This window comes from Leptodactylus fuscus, chromosome 2, assembly GCF_031893055.1.
Source record: "Leptodactylus fuscus isolate aLepFus1 chromosome 2, aLepFus1.hap2, whole genome shotgun sequence".
Taxonomy (NCBI): Eukaryota; Metazoa; Chordata; class Amphibia; order Anura; family Leptodactylidae; genus Leptodactylus; species Leptodactylus fuscus.
The window spans coordinates 129,814,250-129,835,710 of record NC_134266.1 but is presented as its reverse complement, the minus strand read 5'-3'; the positions used below and the strand labels follow the sequence as shown (position 1 = coordinate 129,835,710).

The 21,461-nt window shown below is 42.2% G+C and overlaps 1 protein-coding gene across 1 annotated transcript; it reads left to right on the top strand.

Annotated features, from left to right (window-relative positions):
- Positions 1 to 1,472: 1,472 nt before the first annotated feature.
- Positions 1,473 to 20,996, top strand: LDLRAP1 (low density lipoprotein receptor adaptor protein 1). Its single transcript, XM_075264635.1, has 9 exons — positions 1,473 to 1,634; positions 4,609 to 4,751; positions 8,129 to 8,241; positions 8,629 to 8,743; positions 11,581 to 11,653; positions 13,450 to 13,542; positions 14,921 to 15,042; positions 17,422 to 17,456; positions 19,721 to 20,996. The coding sequence occupies exons 1-9, from the start codon at positions 1,550 to 1,552 to the stop codon at positions 19,863 to 19,865; spliced, it is 924 nt and encodes a 307-aa protein (XP_075120736.1). The 5' UTR covers positions 1,473 to 1,549; the 3' UTR covers positions 19,866 to 20,996.
- The last annotated feature ends 465 nt before the right edge of the window (positions 20,997 to 21,461 follow it).

The following is a 21,461-nucleotide window of genomic DNA, read 5'->3' as shown; positions in this document are numbered from 1 at the left end:
CGTTATTTACGTGTCAACTAAGCCTAATAAGTGCTGCCAGTCAGACTATGCAAGGACCACCCACCTGACAAGGAGATGGTAACATCCAGGTGTTGATTTAGGAGGAATAGGTGGAATAACAGAGGAACAGCACAACACAGAGGGAGAGGATTTATCTAGTTCTGTGTTTTGTACATAATCCCTGAGGATATTCCTGAATGATGATGAAGCGCGGGTTATAGATTAGATCCATCCTCTGGCAGGTAGTGCATCTGAAATCAACGCATTCTTATCAGAAAGTGTGAAGGGAAGCTTTACCCCTTCCTGGCATCCACCATACTACTACAGCGGATGACGGATATTTAAATATTTCGACTGTTTGGGAGTCGGGCGACCGCCATAGGTGTCTGCTATACAGACATCCATCGCTAATGCCCGTACTGATTGCGGACAATAACCCCTCCGGTGTAAATAAAACCGTATAAGGGTGAATTCACACTGAGTAAACGCTAGCTTATTCTGAACGTAAAACACGTTCAGAATAAGCGGCGTCTAAAGCAGCTCCATTCATTTCTATGGGAGCGGGGATACGAGCGCTCCCCATAGAAATGAATGGTCTGCTTCTTTCACTCCGTGCAGTCCCATTGAAGTGAATGGGGAGTGCCGGCGTGTACGCTCCGGCATGAGCAGAGCTTGCCGTATACGCCGGCACTCCCCATTCACTTCAATGGGACTGCACGGAGTGAAAGAAGCAGCCCATTCATTTCTATGGGGAGCGCTCGTATCCCCGCTCCCATAGAAATGAATGGAGCTGCTTTAGACGCCGCTTATTCTGAACGTGTTTTACATTCAGAATAAGCTAGCGTTTACTCAGTGTGAATGCACCCTAAATTTGGTATCCTTGGAGTCATGGTACAGAATAACAACTGGTACCATTATGAAGAACAATTTGTCCCACAAACATTAGGACCTCATATGGCTCCGAGAGCAGAAAAATAAAAAAGTTGTGGGGGGGGGGGGGGGTCATAAAGGAAAATCGAAAAATGCCTTTGGCACGAAGGGGTTAAGGGTGCCATGGGCCAACATTTTTGTAGCAACTAGTGTTTAGAAAGTCACAAATCCAATCTGTATTATAATATTAATACCAATATTCAATAATCAGACATTAGAGGTGGCAAGTAATAATGTAAAGTATAGGCTAGGATTATAGAGATAGCCAAGTATAATACTATGTACGTACATTAGAAGTTGGACTTCCCTAAGTAACTGGCCGTAGAGTGTCCCTTTATACCTGTTATACTCAGATGGGCGCCCCCTGCCTGTACTAGCCCCGCACTGCAGCTACAGGTGTCAGTAAATGCGCCAGCCCTAATCCCGAAAACAGTGAACTATTAAGAAGGGGTGTGTCCGACCGAGGTCAGGTGACCATATTTACATAAATATCACCTCCCTCTACGACGTGATCATTCATCGACTCCAGGGAGGGAGGGGGAAAGAAGAAGGCGAAAAGTTTTCTAGAAGTTGTGAAGTTTGCGAGTGGTCGGTCGGGGCTGCTCCTCACCTCAGTGGGATGGACGCGCTGAAGTCTGCGGGAAGGGCGATCATCAGGAGTCCCAGCCTTGCCAAGCAGACATGGGGAGGCGGGCGGCATAAGAGTAAGTGCGGGGGAGCGAGTATATATATGGGGGGATCGTCTATATATAACGTACACTTCTGCCTCCCGTCCTGTACGTGTACTCACTTGTCTAGTTGTGCTCTGTGCTGGCGCGCTGTAACATGGGAGGAGGGCTGCTGACAGGACGGGAATGGAGGCGCAGCCCAGTATAAGCTTATTATACGGAGTATCTGCGGGCTAGCAGCAGAGCTGAGGTGACTACCTATAACTACCTACATACCGTCTGGCAACTCTATTCTGGACTATCTTGTGTTTAGGTCTATACAGCTGGGCAGTTTAGAACATGGCTGACCATTGCCCTACAGATAGATAGGAATCCCTCACATGTCTGCTTCAGATGACCTGTGGTCACGCCATAATGGCAGTCCTATGTAGACTTGTGGCGTACAGATAGATCACTTACGCCTGGCTCTGAAGCCCAGCTGCCATTTGGGATGACCCAGTGTTATAAGTGGCAGCCCTGTTATGATTGGCATTGATGCCTCTGGTCAAGTCACCAGTCTAGCGTGACTAACCCTATATTCACCCAGCAGTGGAAAAAGGCTATGCAATGGCAATGACCTAATTACTGTTTGTAAATAAGGGGGAGGGGCTAATTATGACTGATAATCCATTATAATGGCTGCACCTTTAAAATCTAGGTTCTGTCCTTTGTCCCCTGCAATGTGTGAAGAATCTGAGAACAGGCACCCCTCAGGTGTAAAATGGCTATGAAAACCTGATTTCTCACATGCCCACAATACCTGAACTATTAGGCTTGTGGCTATGTACTTTCCCCTAACTTTGAAACAAGAAAATGGGATGTCCTAAGAACAATTTTAGTAGCAGTTTTTTTTTTTGTTTGTGTTTTTTTTTTTTTTTTTTTTTTTTTCTTTTTGTGGAATCTGTCAAAAGTTGGAGCACTGTGAACCTGTTGCCATTCTGGGTTGGTGGTGGCAGTTTGGGGACCTAAATCCAGTTCACCAGATACCTTCCCATCTTTGTGTCTTTACACCTTAGGCTAAGGTGTTTGTTACAAATCTCTCAAAAAATTGTCAGAAGACCCAATTATAGCTGGTGGGATCTTGGTGTTGGTTTGTGATGATCTGGGCTCATGTGACTGGTGACAAATGGTAACATTGCCATGACCGATTAGCAAATTTATTTATTTTTTTTTTACTCCTTGACCTCTTTTCTTGACCTTTTTTAAAATGTTCTAAATTGCAATCCACTTACTTTCGGAAGTCTGCTGGCATATACCCCAGCCCCTTTAAATCCTCACACATTGCTCTCAGGCTTCCAGCCTCACACTTGCTCACACAGTAGTTGGACTTCCTTCAGGGATTAACTCTGCACTCCTGATCTATCTCCTCTGGCACCCTAGATTCTATGCAGTTTACCCATTTTATGCCCCCTCTCCCTCAATCCAGGAGTTAAGATGGGGTCCCTGCTCTCAGACTGACCCAGTCTTTTTTTGTTTTTGTTTTTTTGTTTCTTGACTTCCAAGTCCTATTTCTTGTCTGATCTACAGACTTTTTTTTTTTTTTTTTCCTTTAAGTGGGGTTCATGACATTGGGCTGACCCCTCTTCAATTTTGCAGAGCACTGGAATTTACTCAGTTTCACCAAATGCCAACCAGTACCTGGATTCAGGATATGCTTCTTCAGTGCTCAGCCACCCCCGAACACTGACCCATTCACTTGTCAGCCCACGCACACAACCATGTATTACAGGTGTCTGCGCTGTGAAACTCTGGACAGGTCCTATTCCTGTCCAGTTTTGCAGTTGTTTCCACGATCCCTATCTGTTGAATGAATGGGGCTGAGGAAGCACACGGATGACATTCGTGTGACGTTCAATAACAGCCAGCAGATCTCCTCCTATATTATGGTCGCTTGGGCTTTTCTCAGGAATTTGACTGCAGTTGTAAATTACTCCTGCCAGAATATTTTCAGTAATGGATAGGGGAGGGGACAGATTGCACAAGCTCCCGGGGTGAGACAAATGTAAACAAGTTCACCCATAGAAGCAAAAAATTTCATAGTAGGAAATGTGTGAAGGCTTATAATGTCCTAGAACGGACTGCGAAGCAAGACCCTGCACATATTTTAACTTTTCATGAAAGCTCGGGTACCCCTTAAATTGCCAACTCCCATACATTCCCATCTATTGTGCAGCGGTAATCCCACAACCAAAACAAGTGTGTGGGATGGGCAGCAGCATTGTGAATGTGAATGCGGCTTCTATCTGGCTGTAGCTGTTGGCCGCAGTTTCATGTCAGGTTTTTCCTCTGTAATGTGGCGAGTTATGCTGATCGTGTGTGTTTTACTGTTGTATCTTGCTGGATAAGGTTACCTGGTGTGTAACTTTTAGTGAGACTTGTTCTTCTAAGAGTTGGTTCGACTGTCTTTTAATCAGCTTTTAACTACTTCCAATTTTCTTACAGCCTAAGGGCCCATGTTGTGTGGGAAACCTTGTTAAAAATGTGTGGATGGAATGTAGTATAAAACTTAAAAAAAAAAAAAAAAAAAAAAAAAGGGGGGGGGGGGGGGAGTGAAAGTCATGCAGTGCCTAAAATAGGAAATGGGCACTTGTGGCTGTGTTAGGGGGTACACTTATACCCAGATTTTCGTAGGTTTGTGACTAGATCAAAATCAGGCACTTCTGCAGTGTAAAATCTAATGTGTATTGCCAGCTTAAAACTTTTTTTTTTTTTTTTCAGCCACTTATATCTAATTATACAATAATTATAATATAATTGAGTAATATAAATAGAATTGGTAAATCTTCTCCTACCAGTCTCTAGTTCCAGCTCCACTGTCCTGCCATAAACTATGTAGAATGATTAAACATGTGTCTTCTAAACCCCAACCCCACCCCGTGCATGGTTTCTAAGTATAGGGATGGTTTTTACTCAAGGTCACTTGCGTTCATGGAAAGTAAAAACGCACTTTATGAACTTGTTTTATTTCTAGAGCTTCCAGAAAACTGGACGGATACCAGGGAAACTCTGTTAGAAGGAATGCTGTTTCATCTGAAGTATTTGGGCATGACCTTGGTTGAACAACCGAAAGGGGAAGAATTATCTGCAGCTGCGGTGAAGAGGATTGTAGCAACAGTATGTGTGTAATGCTTCCAAATTTCCATTGTTTGGCAAGGAAAAGGGAGAACCTTGACTTTTACAGCAAGGAGTAATTTTATCCATGCAGCTACAGGAAATGTCATTCTCCTATTTTTGTGTACAGTGCATAACTCGGGCATAAGTATATTACCAGTAGGGTGATAAAGTAGTTTACATGTCGTTTGGGGTTTGTTTTTTTGTTTGTTTCCCCCCACAAGCTTAATAGTGACTTAAGAAACTGGCCATTATTGGGCCATAGACATTAATGTCTGGAAAGGTAGGGCATTATCACTCTTAGAATTCAATATTGGCATCCCAAAATTTTATAAATGGTGAAATATCAATTACTCAAAAGTGTAATAAAAATTAAAGGGGTTTACTTGCAAAGCCTTTCATATTGAGAGTTCCTGGTATATGTATTGTATGCCAGAAATGCATAGCTAATTATGAAATGCATTGCCCAGTTGGGCCTGTAAGCACGGTTTGCAGCAGTCTCTGCACTCTGTCAGCAAACAAGTGTCCAAAAGCTTTGGGACTTGTTTAGCCACCTGAGCAGAGTCCAGAATTTCACACAGCAAATTCAAAGAGGCTCTCTTACCACTTACAACAAGTGTAGCTCTTTAAATGCCGTATATACTTGAGTATAAGCCGACCCGAATATAAGCAGAGACCCCTAATTTTACCACAAAAAACTGGGAAAACTTATTGACTCGCGTATAAGCTGGGGGGAGGGGGGATCCACCATTGCAGATAAAGTCTGGTCATGAGCATTACAGCTTAGTAACTCCATGGGGATCATAGTAATAACAGTTAACCTCATCATGTCCCTCACATTAACCCCCTGTGTGCCTCACATAAGAATTACTGATATGTGGGACATATGGAGGTAATAACTCGGTATCTTCATAATTAAGGTCCTTCATCAGTACCCTCATGTCTCTCATATTAGTAACCATTATATTGGGAACACGGGTTAATATGAGGGATATGATGGGGTTAACTGTTATTAATGTGAGGCACATGGAGTTACTGAAGCTAAATTAATAACCCCAAATGCCTGACATTAATAGGCAGAGTAAATAAAGGAAGGTACCTGTGTTTCACTTTACTGTCGCTTCCTCTCCACCATACAACAGACATCTTCCATAAGACACAATGAATCCTGGCCACTCATCTGCAGGGTAGATGCTAAATCCTAGTGTGCTAAAGGACATCTGATGACATCATGACCATGTGATCGGACCCTGGTGTGGGCGGAGCTACTAGGATTTAGACTCAACCTTATCTGCAGATGTTACATACCAGTGGCTACAGGACCTTTGACATCAGTCATGTGACCTCAGACAAGCCAATCATGGAGCAGTAGCACTAAAGGACCTCCCCTTTCCAGGTCCTTCCAGTTTTCTGTGCTTCGTGGACTGACTCGTGTATAAGCCGAGGAGGGCTTTTCAGCATGAAAAATATGCTGAAAAAGTCGGCTTATACTTGAGTATATACGGTAATAGGGGCTGCTTCATGGATTCTGGCACAGTTGGAATTTTTTCTCTAGCCCCAACGGTTCCTGAGCAATCAATACAGTTAGTTTTAGTACTGTTAGGAGGGTGGTGTCAGACAGGAGCAGTCAAGGGGTGTGATTCTGAGCTCTGACACTAGCTGTCTGACTGGAGCTCCAAATCTGCTCCTCTCCCCAGGCTGGCTCCACCCTTCTGACAGAACCGGGTATAAATGGCACATTGGGCACCTACGCTACCTGTCCTTGTTGATCAGGAATGGTGAGCGCTAGAGAGAACTTCAACTGTGCTGGAAATTGGTAGAGTGGTACCTAATCTGAAACTAAGGCCTAGAAATGTTAGATGGTGACAGGTCCTCTTTCAAATAAAAACAAACCAGAAAACTAGTGGACCTGAGACTTCTAGTGGATTAGGTATTAAAACTGTAACTCAGACTCTTGCTTGCATGTGGACTCAAATACAGCCGCAAGGACAAATGCTAACAATCACAGGTTCCCCAAATTGGTGCAACTGTTAAACTGTGGCAGCTTGCAAAGAAATTGTTCCTGCATCTGTCTCTAGCCAATTAAATGCAACTCACAATAGGTTCCCACTAGTGTTTGACTTTCTGTTCTTTGTGTCCACTTGGGGATCCAACCCCCCCCCCCCCCCCCCCCCCCCAAAAAAAAAGCCCCCAACCGTTGTGCAAATGCTTGCATGAAACCTACCCTTATCCCAAATGCTGCTGATTTTTAAAATGACGTCTTCATTGGTAACTTTCTTGCATGCAAGCATGGGGAAGTGACTTTCAAGAAGGAAATTGCAAGACGTTGAGGCAATTTGTCTGAAAGACCTGTGACCACTAGAATATATTGTAATGATCATGGTGTAAAAAATGTGATTTACATGAAAATCCTTGCTGTTTACTGTATTTTGCGGACTATAAGGTGCACCGGACTATAAGGCGCATTGCCCATGAGTGCCTTATAGTCCTGCCTAGGTCCATATATAAGGCGCACCGGACTATAAGGCGCAGCGCTGTCCGGTGCGCCTTATATGTGATGGAAAGCGGCGGCACGCCGACTTTGCCGGCGGCCGCTTAACCCCCCGCGTGCCAGCCGCTTCTATTCATTTCAATGGCACGCTTCCATTGAAATGGATGGAAGCACTCGGCATGCGATGAGTTAAAGGGATTCTACCATTAAAAAGTTCTCTTCTTGACCACGTCGGAATAGCCTTAAAGGCTATTCATCTCCTACCTTTACCAGCGCCGCCTTCTTCCTGAGCTGCGTCCGCCCCTTCTGTGTTGTCTTCTTTGGGCCTCATGGATGACACATGCGCAGTCGGCTCTAACAGGCTCTCGCAGCCAGAGCCGACTGCGCATGCGTCATCCATGAGGCCCATAGAAGACAACACAGAAGGGGTGGATGCAGCTCGGGAAGAAGGCGGCGGCTGGCTATGGTAACAGGTAGGAGACGAATAGCCTTTAAGGCTATTCCGACGTGGTCTGAGGAAAGAACTTATTTTAATGGTAGAATCGTTTGCAGCAGCAGGCAGACTTTGCTGGCGGCTGTCGCTTCCATACATTGCAATGGGAGCGCACTATTCAAATAGTATTCGCGCATCTCTAACTTCAATTGTAAGAAGTTGCAATTGAAGTTAGAGATGAACAAATACTATTTGAATAGCGCGCTCCCATTGCAATGTATGGAAGCGACAGCCGCCGGCAAAGTCTGCCTGCCGCTTCAAACGATTCTACCATTAAAATAATTATAAATATAAGGCGCACTTACGATTTCTGAGGAAATCGTATGATTTTATGTGCGCCTTAGTCTGGAAAATACGGTATATACGGTAATCTAATTCTTTTCTCAACATCTTAAGGCCAAAGCAAGTGGAAAGAAACTACAGAAGGTGCTTTTAAAAGTGACTCCCAGAGGCATAATCCTTTATGACAGCATCACCAACAAGTTGATTGAAAACGTGTCAATTTATAGGTAAGTCCATATGCAGAAGACTTCCCTTTTATGTAGGACTACATGCTAACATTGGTCTTGCAACTTGACATTTGCAGCTGCACATGACTTCAATATGACAGCTGGCTGTAGTTTTTGTTAAGCTCAGCTTTACTGTCGTACTGTCATGTGTAAATGTGACTTGTGGTTTATTGAACAACCAGAGGACAACTCAACAGTAGCTATGCAGCAACAGAATTCACAAACGTTTGCTTGGATAACTTGTTAACTTCTACATGACCCAGTGTTGTCCAATATGATAGTCTTGCACCGATAGCTAGCCTTTGCAATAGTTCCCCACAATGTTTGATATGTCTGTTTATAAATGTGTGGTGTTCTAATTGCATTTTATTGTATCCCTCCTTATAGAATATCCTATTGTACAGCTGATAAGTTACATGACAAAGTTTTTGCCTATATTGCTCAGAGCCAGCAGAATGAAACCTTGGAATGCCACGCGTTTCTCTGTACAAAGAGGAAAATGGTAACCTTGTCAAATATACTACACTTAAAAACACACACATGAGTTTGTCTTGCGACTGTATATAAAACTCCTTAAGGCTTCATGGGTTACCCATGGCAAAAAGTAAGATCCCGTAACCCCTTCCCGACATGCGCCGTAATAGTACGGCGCATGTCGGGTCTGTAACTATGGCGACCGCCCGGGAGCCGGGCGGCCGCCATAGCCGCCGGGTGTCTACTGCTTTAAGCAGTAGACAACCAGCTCTCATGCCTCCGATCGGAGGCATTAACCCCTCCGGCGCCACGGTCAAAGGCGCCAGAGGCGCCATTTTCCCCGGCGGCGCATGGGCGCCGCCATTTTGCCCGGGATCGCCAGCTCCTGGAGCATGCTCCAGGGCTGACGTCCCGTTGCCATGACAGCCGGGAGCCTGTATTAGGCTCCCAGGCTTGTCTGCAAATCCTCTTTTGCAGGCTGGTCTATGCAGCCTGCAAAAGAGAGGATGATTTTTTGCAATGCATTAGCATTGTAATGCATTGCATTAGTGATCAGACCCCATGGGGTTCAACACCCCTAGGGGGTCTAATAAATGCAAAAAAAAAAAAAAAAGTATTAAAAGTTCCCTAGAACACATATAAAAGTAGTTAAAAACTGAAACACATACATGTTAGGTATCCCCGTGTCTGAAATCGCCTGCTCTACAAATCTATAAAAATATTTTTCCTGTTCGGTAAATGCTGTAGCGGGAAAAAGTCGAAAGTGCCAAACCGCCGTTTTTTCACTGTTTTGATTCTGATAAAAATTTGAATAAAAAGTGATCAAAGCAATAACATTTCCCGAAAATGGTAGAACTAAAAAGTATACCCGGCCCCGCAAAAAAAAGACGCCCTATGCATCCCCGTACACTGACGTATAAAAAAGTTATGGCCGTCGGAATATGGCGACTTTTAGAAAAAAAATTTAACAGTTTGTTTTGGAATTTTGTTTTAGGGGTCAAAATGTAAATAAAACCATATAAATTTGGTATCCCTGGAACCGTACCGAAACACAGAATACAGGGGACATGTCATTTTGGCTGCACAGTGAACGCCGTAAAACCAAAGCCCGTAAGAAAGTCGCAGAAATTTTTTTTTTTTTTTTTTTTTCAAATCCACCCCATTCTGAATTTTTTTTCCTGCTTCCCAGTACATTATATAGAATAATTAATGGTGGCATCATGAAGAAAAATTTGTCACGCAAAAATTAAGACCTCATATGGCTCTGGGAGCGGAGAAATAAAAAAGTTATGGGGTTTAGAAGGAGGGGAGTCAAAAACGAAAATCAAAAAATGCCATTGGCGGGAAGGGGTTAACTTAGTAATGAGAAAAGGGTATATTTAAACCACAGAATATGGTGCTGAATTTGAGACATTCAGTCTCAAACTTGGCTTCAAATTCTGCCTGAAACCAGCCTCCATGGACTTCAGAGGGAATACAATGCTTAGTGAAATGTTGATCCCATAAATGTGAAAGGAGTAGTGATGCGCAGTCACTTGGGACTTTTGGGACTTGCGCGGTGTCAGGGTTTGGGGTTGCTAGGTGGTGTGGCATAGACTCACAAGTCCAGTTTCTTTTAGTCCAAAACAAAGGTAGTTTATTTTCACTTAAATACAGTGCAGCAACAAAAGGGAACAATACAAAAATAAATACCTGCCCGGCTAGGCTGTAACTAAACATAGAATAGGTTACCTCACCTAGAATAACAGAAATCCAAAAGCCAGTAGAATCATTCAGGACACAGCTCCAAAAATGTGACCTCTTTGGCTCTCCAGCCAAGCTCTGCCAAAGTGTTGCTGCTGGAGCTGGCTTCTTAAGCCTCCTTGACGAGGAGACTCTGCAGCCGAGTTGCTGCTGGACATTCCCAAAGTGTGGACTGGAGGAGGGTGGAATGAAAGGTCCTACCTGTCATTCCTAAAAATCCAGCCCAGTACTGAGCATTTACCAAAATGCTCAGCAGACAAAAGTTGTCTGCTGAGAACAAACTTTCCTGGAGTTTTCTCATCTCGCCCACCTGGAGTAGTCTGGGTGAGATGTACACCCCCTCCATTACCTGACCAGCCATCGGCTTACAGCGGGTATTCAGTGGTTGAATACCTTATAAGACTTGTTATCCACGCAGGATAACAGTGACACTTAAGTAGACTATTTCTTATCTGACAGTTTCATTTTTCCATATTAACAATCTTCTTTGAGAACTTAAATATGGTATTTCTGTAATTGTAATGACCCACCAGACAAAGTTGCCCTGTCACTTACTTTCCAGTGAATGCCTTAAAAACATAATGACAAAAAATGATTTTTTTCACATGGACCCCCCCAAAAGTTGCTAAAAGCAAATTAAAACCTTTAAATGTGCCCCAAAATGGTGCCAAATGAAAATACAACTCATCATGCAAGTCCTCGCATAGCTATGTCAACCTAAAAATAAGTTATGAATTTTGAAAGTCTGGGAAGGAAAATATGAAAGTTGCTGCACATGAAAGTAAAAAGTACCCTGTCCTTAAAGGGTTAAAAAATTTCAAAAAATGTAGCACCTTTTATATCTGAAGTATACATAATTATGTTCTGCTGTAATTGGTGGTAGAGGTAGATCTAACCGCCCCACAAATATGTAAAGGGATGAAGACTAAATATCTAAGACTCTTGGTGGCTGATTTGTAATGTCCTGGTCATAGCTGTCAAGAGAAAATTAAATTTTAAATAAATAGAAAATTCCATGATTTGACACGATAGTGGTCCAGCATGTAATGACAACTTTTTATACTGCATCACATGACTACTTTATGTTAACCTAATGAGGTGTATATAAACTTTGTTTAATAGGCACAGGCAGTTACTTTAACAGTCGCACAAGCTTTCAAGGTGGCATTTGAATTTTGGCAAGTTTCCAGAGATGGTAAGAATATGAAATGTATAAGAAATTTCAATTGTCCCCCACACACACACACCCACCCCTCCCCCTTCCCCCAAACTACCTTTCTACCTGAACAAAAAGCTGCTGAGAACTCTGTGCAGATGATCAGAATGTTCTGCTCACACAGCCTAATAGAGGCAGAAAAATCCTACATGAGTTTGAAGTATGGCTGGACAATTTTTATTTTTATCTTGCCTTTATTCAAGCCTATGGGCAATCTTCAGTTTCTTTAAGGAAAAATAGAGCAGCTCTGACACTAGGTGCACACCTGCATTCTGGTTTCCATTCTTTGGATTTGCATGGAGACCCAAAAAATGGAAACCCAATCCGTTTAGAGTGAAAACCCAAAGACCATAATGGGGTCTGCTAGGTTTCTGCCCCCAAAAAGCAGGAATGATGGAGCATGCCCAAACGGGTAATAAGTGCAGGTGTAGGTCCAAACAGATGACTTATAGTCAGTGTGAGTTCCCCATCCTTCCAGCCAACTATTGCATGGAATATATCAGCATTCATAACTATCTTTGACTTTACAGTTCTGATGAAAATAAGATTTGTATTTGGGGCTGGAGCTCCATGATGCAAAGTTTCTGCCACAGTCAAACCGTGGCGTTTTACAAGTATTGTAAAAAGCTGTGTTTTTGCTGCAAAGTTTAGGCTAATCCATTCCCATTTTGAAAACTGCATCATGTGAATTGTACTCTCAGAACCCTCTTTTACACTTCCCCCTCTGCTTGATGCAACTATCTAGTAACAGCTGTGCATACTGCAGATCTAATATAGAGCATGTCACTTATAAGATGTAGTGCCTGTAGCAGTGACTGTGGGGCACATTGGATTGAGGTAGTCTAACACTAGTCAGACTTGAGAAATGTCAAATGAGCTTTCAGAATTATACTGCTGCCTTGCTTTTTAAGGGAACTTATAATTTTTAACAAATGCAGTCCAAAAAAACTGGGCACTCACCATTGGAAGTCTGCGATAAAAATCCAATCTTTATTTTAAGAACCCATTTTAAAATGTATACAGGAGGAGGCACGCCTGAAGAGGAAGAGTGACAGCTGTTTCATACTGGTAGTACTTTCTCAAGCTCTGCGAAGTACTACCAGCACGAAACAGCTGTCGCTCTTCCTCTTCAGGTGTGCCTCCTCCCGTATGTATTTTAACATGGATTCTTAAAATAAAGATTGGATTTTTTTTATCGCAGACTTCCAATGGTGAGTGGCCAGTTTTTTTTCCTGTTTTTGGACTGCATTTGGACTTTTCACTTACTGTGAGCTCCACCTATTAACTGCACACATCAGGGAGAGTGTCTGCCTACATAGGCAGTAAAGAGACTTAAAAGTCATTCTTGCTCTGCTAGGGATTCTGGGTAAAAAATATGCAAATCTATTCTCCAGGATGTAATTAGGAGAACACTGCATGAAGGTTACCCCATTATTATGCATATATTCAGTAGTGCCACCCTACTCTTCATACTGACCATATAATTTTTAACATCTGACAGGTGTGAGGAAGGGAACTACTTTATCATGTGGCATATCAAGGTCCATATGCCTCTTATGAAATCAGTCATTGGCCTGTTCTGTGTAGGGATCTAAAGCCTGGAAAGGCAGTGCCTTCTCTGCTAGACTTGGCTAAACCATACAATAGAAGTTCACCCCCAAGTGTGCAGCTTCCTATATGAGCCTGAGGGCTTTAGATGCTACACTTGTAGTAATCAGGATGCCTGGCAAACTTGCTTTTGAATGAATTTGTACTCTATTTTTGTTTTACTCCAGGAAAAGAGAAGAGGGAAAAGGCTGGCTCTGATGGTGAAGGGACAAGTAGTTCTCAGTCAGAAGGGTCATCAAGTATTACTAGCCTTAAAGGAGGTGAGTATGTGGTCTTAATTTAATGGTTACTCCATGACGTTACTTATACTGAAAGTTTTTGGGGATGTTTGACTTCATTAAGGGATTTTAATGTGGATGACTGCATTCAAGCCAACATGTAAATGTTTATGGTGGTATACGAGCCTATATTCACATGGCTGTGACAAAAAATAACAGTGTATAGAGGGATTCATAAATACAGCACATGTCTGTTAAAACAAAATCAAGTCCTCTTCTGCTTTGCATTTTAGTTCACTGGCATTTGAAGACCACCAGAATAAACTTCTCCAAGAGACATTATTGGTGTCAAAAGATTGGAGACTATTTCTTTTCCTGTATTTTGAATGCACGTCATAAAACTGCCTGTAAAAGGTTGCGTTGAAAGAACTAGATCTTGCTGACCCTGGCAGCATAATGAGTGCATGGAAAAACGAATATGAACGACATTACATGTAGCTTTTACTCCATGACTAATGGGAGGGAAATGGTAATGATGTAAGTGCTGCTGTTAGCATGTCTATACTCTTCACTGAATCTTAGTCACTTTGCTTTACTTGTGAAAAATGAAATGCAGGACAGACTGCAGCCCCTGATCTCTAGTTTAAGTGAGATGTACAATGGTGTCTGCTTTTCTCAGTCTTATTAGACACTAAATTTGGGGTACCCCTCAATCCACCCACATGAATGGAACATTCATCTCCTGTGCCATGTGACTGATTTTAATGCCACCAGTACATGGCAAAATCTAGGCTCTGACAGCTGATCCTAGGTTTTGGACCTCCATCAATCACATATTGATGACCTAAGTCTTGCCAAAACCCTTTTCTTACATTCCATTTAGCAGCCTTTGTTATATAGGATTGCAAAACTATAACCTGGAGGCTTTTGTATGTATAAGATACACAGATCCAAAGTCATAACAGTATAACTAGTGTCATCACAGAAGTATCAGGGGACTTACACCTGGTTCACATCTGCATTTGGTAATCCATATGAGGAGACCGCATTGGGGTTCCTCCCCCCCCCCACCTTCAAAAATGAAATGCCAAACGCATTGGCAAGCGGCATGCAGTGAAAGCACATGCACTCCATAGACTATAATGGGGTCTGTGTGCTGCCCACACGAATCATGCAGACATGAAAGTAGATAACAAAGTACTTTTCTATCTGCATGTTTTGTTTGGAGAGGACATGGACCCCATTATAGTCTATAGGGTCCTTGTGCTTTCTTTGCACACTGCTTGCCAATGCATGTGGTTTTCCTTTCGGGGGTGGGGGGGGGGTGTCGTACGTGTGTTTGGCTCCTAGACTGCATCTAATGTCTGTTTCTATTGAGGGGTTCAAATCTTTCTAATTCAGGTTTGTTGATTCCATTTAGCTACAGGTAATCTGTTAGATTTGGAGGAGGCATCGAAAACATTGGATGCATTAAATGCCAGTGATAATCATTTAGAGGGTGTGTTTGAACAAAGTGCCCACAATGAGAATAACGTGGTATGGGTAAGTTGAACATGCTCTTCTCTTAAACTAAGCCTGTTAGCAGGAAATCGGGGAAACAAATCACAGTACCTTGTAGAGATGTTGGCACAGTTTGCAATGACCTATTCAGGCCTGCTGCTCCATTCTAGTAAACAAATCTGCCTTTCTATCCTTATGCAAATAAGCAGCATTGTGCCTTGTGGAGACGCTTTAAATTGCTTGGCTCACTGCTGCCCAGCTTATCCCCTACTAGTTAATGGACATCTCTCTGTGGCACTTGTCTTCTGTCTCGACTGCAGTACATAGTGCCAAATCTACTGCGCTGGTCTGATTACAACACACTGGACTCTGAAGTGCCAGGGCAACCAGTGTCTTCACTACATGCATAGCATTACATTCTTATGTGGTACAGGCCTAGGAGGTTTAGGCCTGAATTATAGACATAAGTGTGTATCTATATATCATAACTTAACTTTTTAACAAAAAAAAACACGTAATTTTGATTTCCATTATCCTGCATTTTTCATTGTGATTACTTAGGGCTAGTTCACACGTGAACTGCCCGCGCGGGTTTTGACACAGTGAGAGACGCGGCGAGCCGCGTCTCTCTCGTCAAAACCCGCCCGCCGCGACCATCGCTGTCGCGGCTTAACCCTCTGCTGTCGGCTCAAATGAATGAGCCGACATAGGAGGGAGCAGCTGGGGGCGGAAGCCGCGCGGCTGAGCCTGCGCGGCTTCCGCCTGAAGAAAGGACATGTCCTTTCTTTTCTCCGCTAGCAGCAGCTCGCCGCTAGCGGAGAACAGAAGCCCGGCGGTCTCCATAGACCACCGTTATAAGGGGAGGTTTTGGACGCGAAATCCGCTGTCAAAAACCTCCCCTTATACTCACGTGTGAACTAGCCCTTAGCCCAACGGACTAACTCGTGTCAGTTTTCCTTGCAGCTTTACCATCAACAGCCTCACAGTTTAGAAAGGATTATAGAATAAAACACCCCTATAGTTCACACCACTGACAATCATTGTATCCACTATTGACAATAAAGGTTACAGCCCGAGGAGTAACTTGAAGCTAATGGACCATTACCGCCTGGGATGGGACTTCTTACCTATGTTATCTATGTCAAAAGGACATTAGGGGGGCTCCCTCAGGGTCCAAAGCCCAGTGGCAACTGCTACCCCTAGAACTATGCCCTTAGTCACAGCTTTTCTGCTCCTCCCTAGACAAAGCATGTCTAGGAAATTCTCCATAGACCTCAGTGAGTCTGCTCTGACTATTCTATAAAGCATATTTTCTTTTGCTTGTTTATATAGTATCAGCATATTCCTCAGATCTAACAGATATTATAAACTTTCCCAAGTAGGACTCTTAATCTAAATTTTCTAGCAGTGGAGGTGATCAGGCAAGATGGCATCCTCCGTAATGTACAGAAAATTAATCTGCAATCATAGTATAAAATCTGACAGTAATATTTGAAAATCTAATTTTAACAAATTGGCACTACATTACCTTTTAACCTGAGCATTACTGTGACCTCCTGGATCAGTTGTAAAGATAGCAAATTGCTCTGCAGTGGGTAGCACAGAGTAGACTGTACACAGATTGTAAACCTTATAACAATGTGCTAGCATTAGCACAAAAAACATGGGCAAAAAGCCAAAAAACACACTTGTATAGCTGCAAGTAGAATGTGGAACCTGCCAGGGCATGTTGATATAAAACAGTATGTATGAACTGTGCTTAATCTTGTAGTCTGAACTGCTAACTGGGTTTTGTCCTTAAGCTTCAAGTGTCTTGTGACTTACTGATGAGAACAAAGATACATGGGACTATCATGGCCTTGCACTCAGTACTCCTTATCAATACTATCTTATACTTTCTCCCCACCTCAGCTGACTCTTTGCAGCTCTGTCCCACAGATGGAGAGGTTGTCTGATTAGATTTACAGCCCTGTCAATTTATGTACTGACTCCCGTTAAAATTAATGGGAGGTGGTTTTTGAGGGCTTTGCCTCAGAATCCTACTGTGAGCTTAATTTCTCACTACTCAAACCACTTTCTGGTTTCTCATGCAGCCTATCCTTCTGCATGCCCCCATATTCTACAGTATAGGAGATGGCAGTCATTTCACTTATCCCACAGCATGGTGGCTCAGTGGCTAAGCGCTGCAGCCTTCCTGGTTTGACAAAGGATAACATCTTCAAGGAATTTGTATGTTCTCCCCATGTTTATGTGGTTTTCCTTCCACACCCCAAAAAGCCTACGGAAGGGGAAATGTAGATTGTCACTGTCTCGTATAGGTCTCACAATGTCTGTAAAAGTGCTGCTGAATATATTGGTGCTATAATCTAGTAGAATCCAATTAAACTCAGTGGAACTTTTTTTTTTTTTTTTTTTGTGTAGGAACTTGATGATGGTCTTGATGAAGCATTTTCAAGGTAATATGCAGTTTATTCTTATAAAATGACTTAATGCCACTTCTGCTTTGACATGAAGTAGTCTCATTTAGGGCCATTTGTTAGAAGTAATGGCCTTAACCCCTTCCCGCCGATGGAATTTTTTGATTTTCGTTTTTGACTCCCCTCCTTCTAAACCCCATAACTTTTTTATTTCTCCGCTCCCAGAGTCATATGAGGTCTTAATTTTTGCGGGACAATTTTTTTCTTCATGATGCCACCATTAATTATTCTGTATAATGTACTGGGAAGCAGGAAAAAAAATCAGAATGGGGTGGATTTGAAGAAAAAATGCATTTCTGCGACTTTCTTACGGGCTTTGGTTTTACGGCGTTCACTGTGCAGCCAAAATGACCTGTCCACTGTATTCTGTGTTTCGGTACGGTTCCAGGGATACCAAATTTATATGGTTTTATTTACATTTTGACCCCTAAAAAAAATTCCAAAACGGTGTTAAAAAAATTTTTTTTCTAATAATCGCCATATTCCGACGGCCGTAACTTTTTTTTATACATAAGTGTACGGGGATGCATAGGGCGTCTTTTTTTGCGGGGCCGGGTGTACTTTTTAGTTCTACCATTTTCGGGAAATGTTATTGCTTTGATCACTTTTTATTCAAATTTTTATCAGAATTAAAACAGTGAAAAAACAGCGGTTTGGCACTTCTGACAATTTTTCCTGCTACGGCGTTTACCGAACAGGAAAAATATTTTTATAGATTTGTAGAGCGGGCGATTTCGGACGCGGGGATACCTAACATGTATATGTTTCACAGTTTTTAACTACTTTTATATTTGTTCTAGGGAAAGGGGGTGATTTGAACTTTTAATACTTTTTATATTTTATTTTTTTACTTTTTTTTTTGCATTTATTAGACCCCCTAGGGGTGTTGAACCCCAGGGGGTCTGATCACTAATGCAATGCATTACAATGCTAATGCATTGCAATGCATTGCAAAAAATCATCTCTTTTGCAGGCTGTATACACCAGCCTGCAAAAGAGAGAATTTGCAGACTGGCTGGGAGCCCTTAACAAGGCTCCCGGCTGTCATGGCAACGGGGGGTCGGCCCTGGAGCATGCTCCAGGAGCCGGCGATCCCTGCCAAAATGGCGGCGCCCATGCGCCGCCGGGAAGATGGCGCCTTTGACAGCAGCGCCGGAGGGGTTAATGCCTCCGATCGGTCCGGGGACCGATCGGAGGCATTAGAGCCGGTTGTCTACTGCTTAAAGCAGTAGACACCCGGTGGCTATGGCGGCCGCCCGGCTCCCGGGTGGTCGCCATAGTTACAGACCCGACACGCGCCGTACTATTACGGCGCATGTCGGGAAGGGGTTAAAGAGTTCCTTTCATGTCCTCTGGCACATGCAGTGTGATGCACCGCTAGAAAACCGACAGTGCACTGAATTCAGCGCACGATCGGCTTTCCCGTTCTGTGCCCCCGCTGAAGAGCTATTGGTGCCATTACTGTAGCTCTTCAGTGTCAGAAGGGCATTCATCTTTAAGAGGACCTTTCATGTCTTCTGGTACCAGCGGTGGTATATCCTGCTAGAAAGCTACCAGTACACTGAATTCAGAGGGGGCATTCCTTACCACCCAGCAATGACAGCCCTTCTGACGGGTCCCTAAATTCAGTACACTGTCAGCTTTGTAACTGCATATAATGGTACCAAGACAGGAGTTCCATGTTAACATTAATATATTTAAAGAAAAACTGCTAAGTAGTTTACTTAATAGGGTAGCCTATTGGCTGAGGCTCCTTTCCATTTTAACTGCAATGGAAACTTTTGTATCCAAGGTTAATGTTGAAAACTTCATTTTAACACTGGAAGCAAAGTACTTGCTTACATCATTGTTATGCTCCATTACACCTGAATTAGCATTAGAATAGAATAGTCTGTGGCAACTTGAACACTGACACGGCCTGTTTTTATACGAGAACCCATTACCTATTCTGTTAAAAATGGAAGCCATAACTAAAGTGTGTGTAATATATAATTATAAATGGGTCTGTCTTTAATAGTTATATTTTCATCTGACCTCTTTTGTAATATTACACTTTAGCGGGTTTTGTTTTGTTGGGGTGGTTTGTGAGTAAAGCTCGACCAAATCCTAGGTCAGCCTTTTGCATACACTTGTGGGGAGTTTATATAGTTAAGTATTCAATTTCTTGGACATGAATTTAGTAGCTTCTCAATTAAGACTTGAATTTGTGATTCGGTCTTTTTTTGTTTTTTTTTGACCCAAAGGCTTGCAGAGTCCAGGACCAATCCTCAGGTTCTTGACATCGGTGTGACAGAGACTGATATCCAGCCTGAAGAATGCTTCTCCCCTTCTACTTGGGACAGAATGGAGTTGAGCCCTTCAGATGGAGATGAACTGTTTATGTTCTGACACTGATGATCTTTCAGCTTTCAGTGCAATAGTCCCAGAAAATAAAACCACTGAAAATGAATGTGTTTTGACATGGGACCATAAAACCAAAGCTTTAACATATGTATTTTTCACAATATTATGGAGGCAACATGAGGGTTTTTTGTTTTTACATCAAATACCATGCCTTTTCTTGCTCATTCTGGAACAACAAGAGTTAAAGTTCTTTATGGGGCTACCAACAAAGTTAAGTCTGCTTTAGGAAATGTGAGAATGTTACAACTTTGCATCAGTATTTCAACTAAGTCCTGCATACAGTGGCTTGATACAATATTAATGTCAAATATATTTTATTTTTGGTAACACTGTGGTGGGCAGCCAAGGTCCTGGAAGTGTTTATGGTGACTTGCCTTTTTAGGGATTAAAAAAGATTTTGATAACTGGATGACCATTTCTTCTCACTAGTGTTCAGCAGATTCTAAGCAATGACACAACATTGGCTATTTACACTTGTCCTACGCCAGCAACGTTTTAGGATGGGCTTTTCTTAGTATTCACTTTTGTTTATGCAGTATTTTGACACCATACATTTCACCTTTTTATATTCTTAAATAACGGCACTTCAATGAGAACTGCACTTATTGTATGTTTTAAGATTTTTTTTCTACTTGCATGCTTTATTTATATTTAATACCATGCTGGTGATGACAATGTACCTTTTTTTTTTTTATTTTTGGAGGGTGGAGGAGGTTGCCTATATAAACCTAGAGAATAAATTTATAAATTGTATGGCTAACTCGGTCTTGCCACGAATGAAGTCCTTTCCAATTGGTTGTCATATGCTTCTGTATGTCTTCAGTTTACATGTCCTTGTTGGATCTCTCCTTTATGCAGAATTTTCATGTGGAAGTGGTGATGGGATAAACACTAACTGCCTACAAAACTGTTACAACTACTACCCAACTCTTCATTTTCCAAACTCTAAAACCTTAAATCTGATTCCCTTCATACTTCCTCATTTGTGTAACTGACATTACAGAACAATAAGATATTGGGTGGTGTAAGTGTGATTTAGATAAACTGGAGCTTATGTGAAATAAAATTGAGTTATGTATGCTTTTTATGTTAAAATTCTTGTTATAGTATTTTCTATGTGCATTGTAATACAGCTTTTTATTACTTGAATGTACACCTGTAACTTAAGACAATCATTCTAGAATATATTCTGCTAAAGAACTGAAACAGTTTGACTTGGTACAATTTTTTTTTTTTTTTTTAAACTTTTCTACCTTCTCACATTCACAGCAAGAGGCACAAGTCTCGCAATCCCTGATCTAGAGATGAGAACAATCATGGTACTTTTGTTAAAATGGTGTTACAGATCCATATTAGCACCAAAACGGATGTTGGGAAAGGGTTATATGCAATACATAGAGCTACGAAAATTTGAAATGATAAACTGTGGACGCACACTTACAATACTTTAATTTCATCACGAACTAGTGTACCTGTAAGATTTGGAGTAATGTTTATTCAGAATCAAAGTATCCATATGGACCACTTTGGACAAAAAGGCATGCTTGCGTGCCAGAAGAATCTGAGCATCTTGACTGTAGA

Bases quoted from the DNA above. Each gene is read 5' to 3' on its own strand.
- LDLRAP1 (XM_075264635.1), top strand. From the start codon at position 1,550: ATGGACGCGCTGAAGTCTGCGGGAAGGGCGATCATCAGGAGTCCCAGC. The intron at 13,543-14,920 runs GTGAGTATGTGG...GATTCCATTTAG, and splicing joins TATTACTAGCCTTAAAGGAG to CTACAGGTAATCTGTTAGAT. The intron at 15,043-17,421 runs GTAAGTTGAACA...TTTTTTGTGTAG, and splicing joins ATGAGAATAACGTGGTATGG to GAACTTGATGATGGTCTTGA.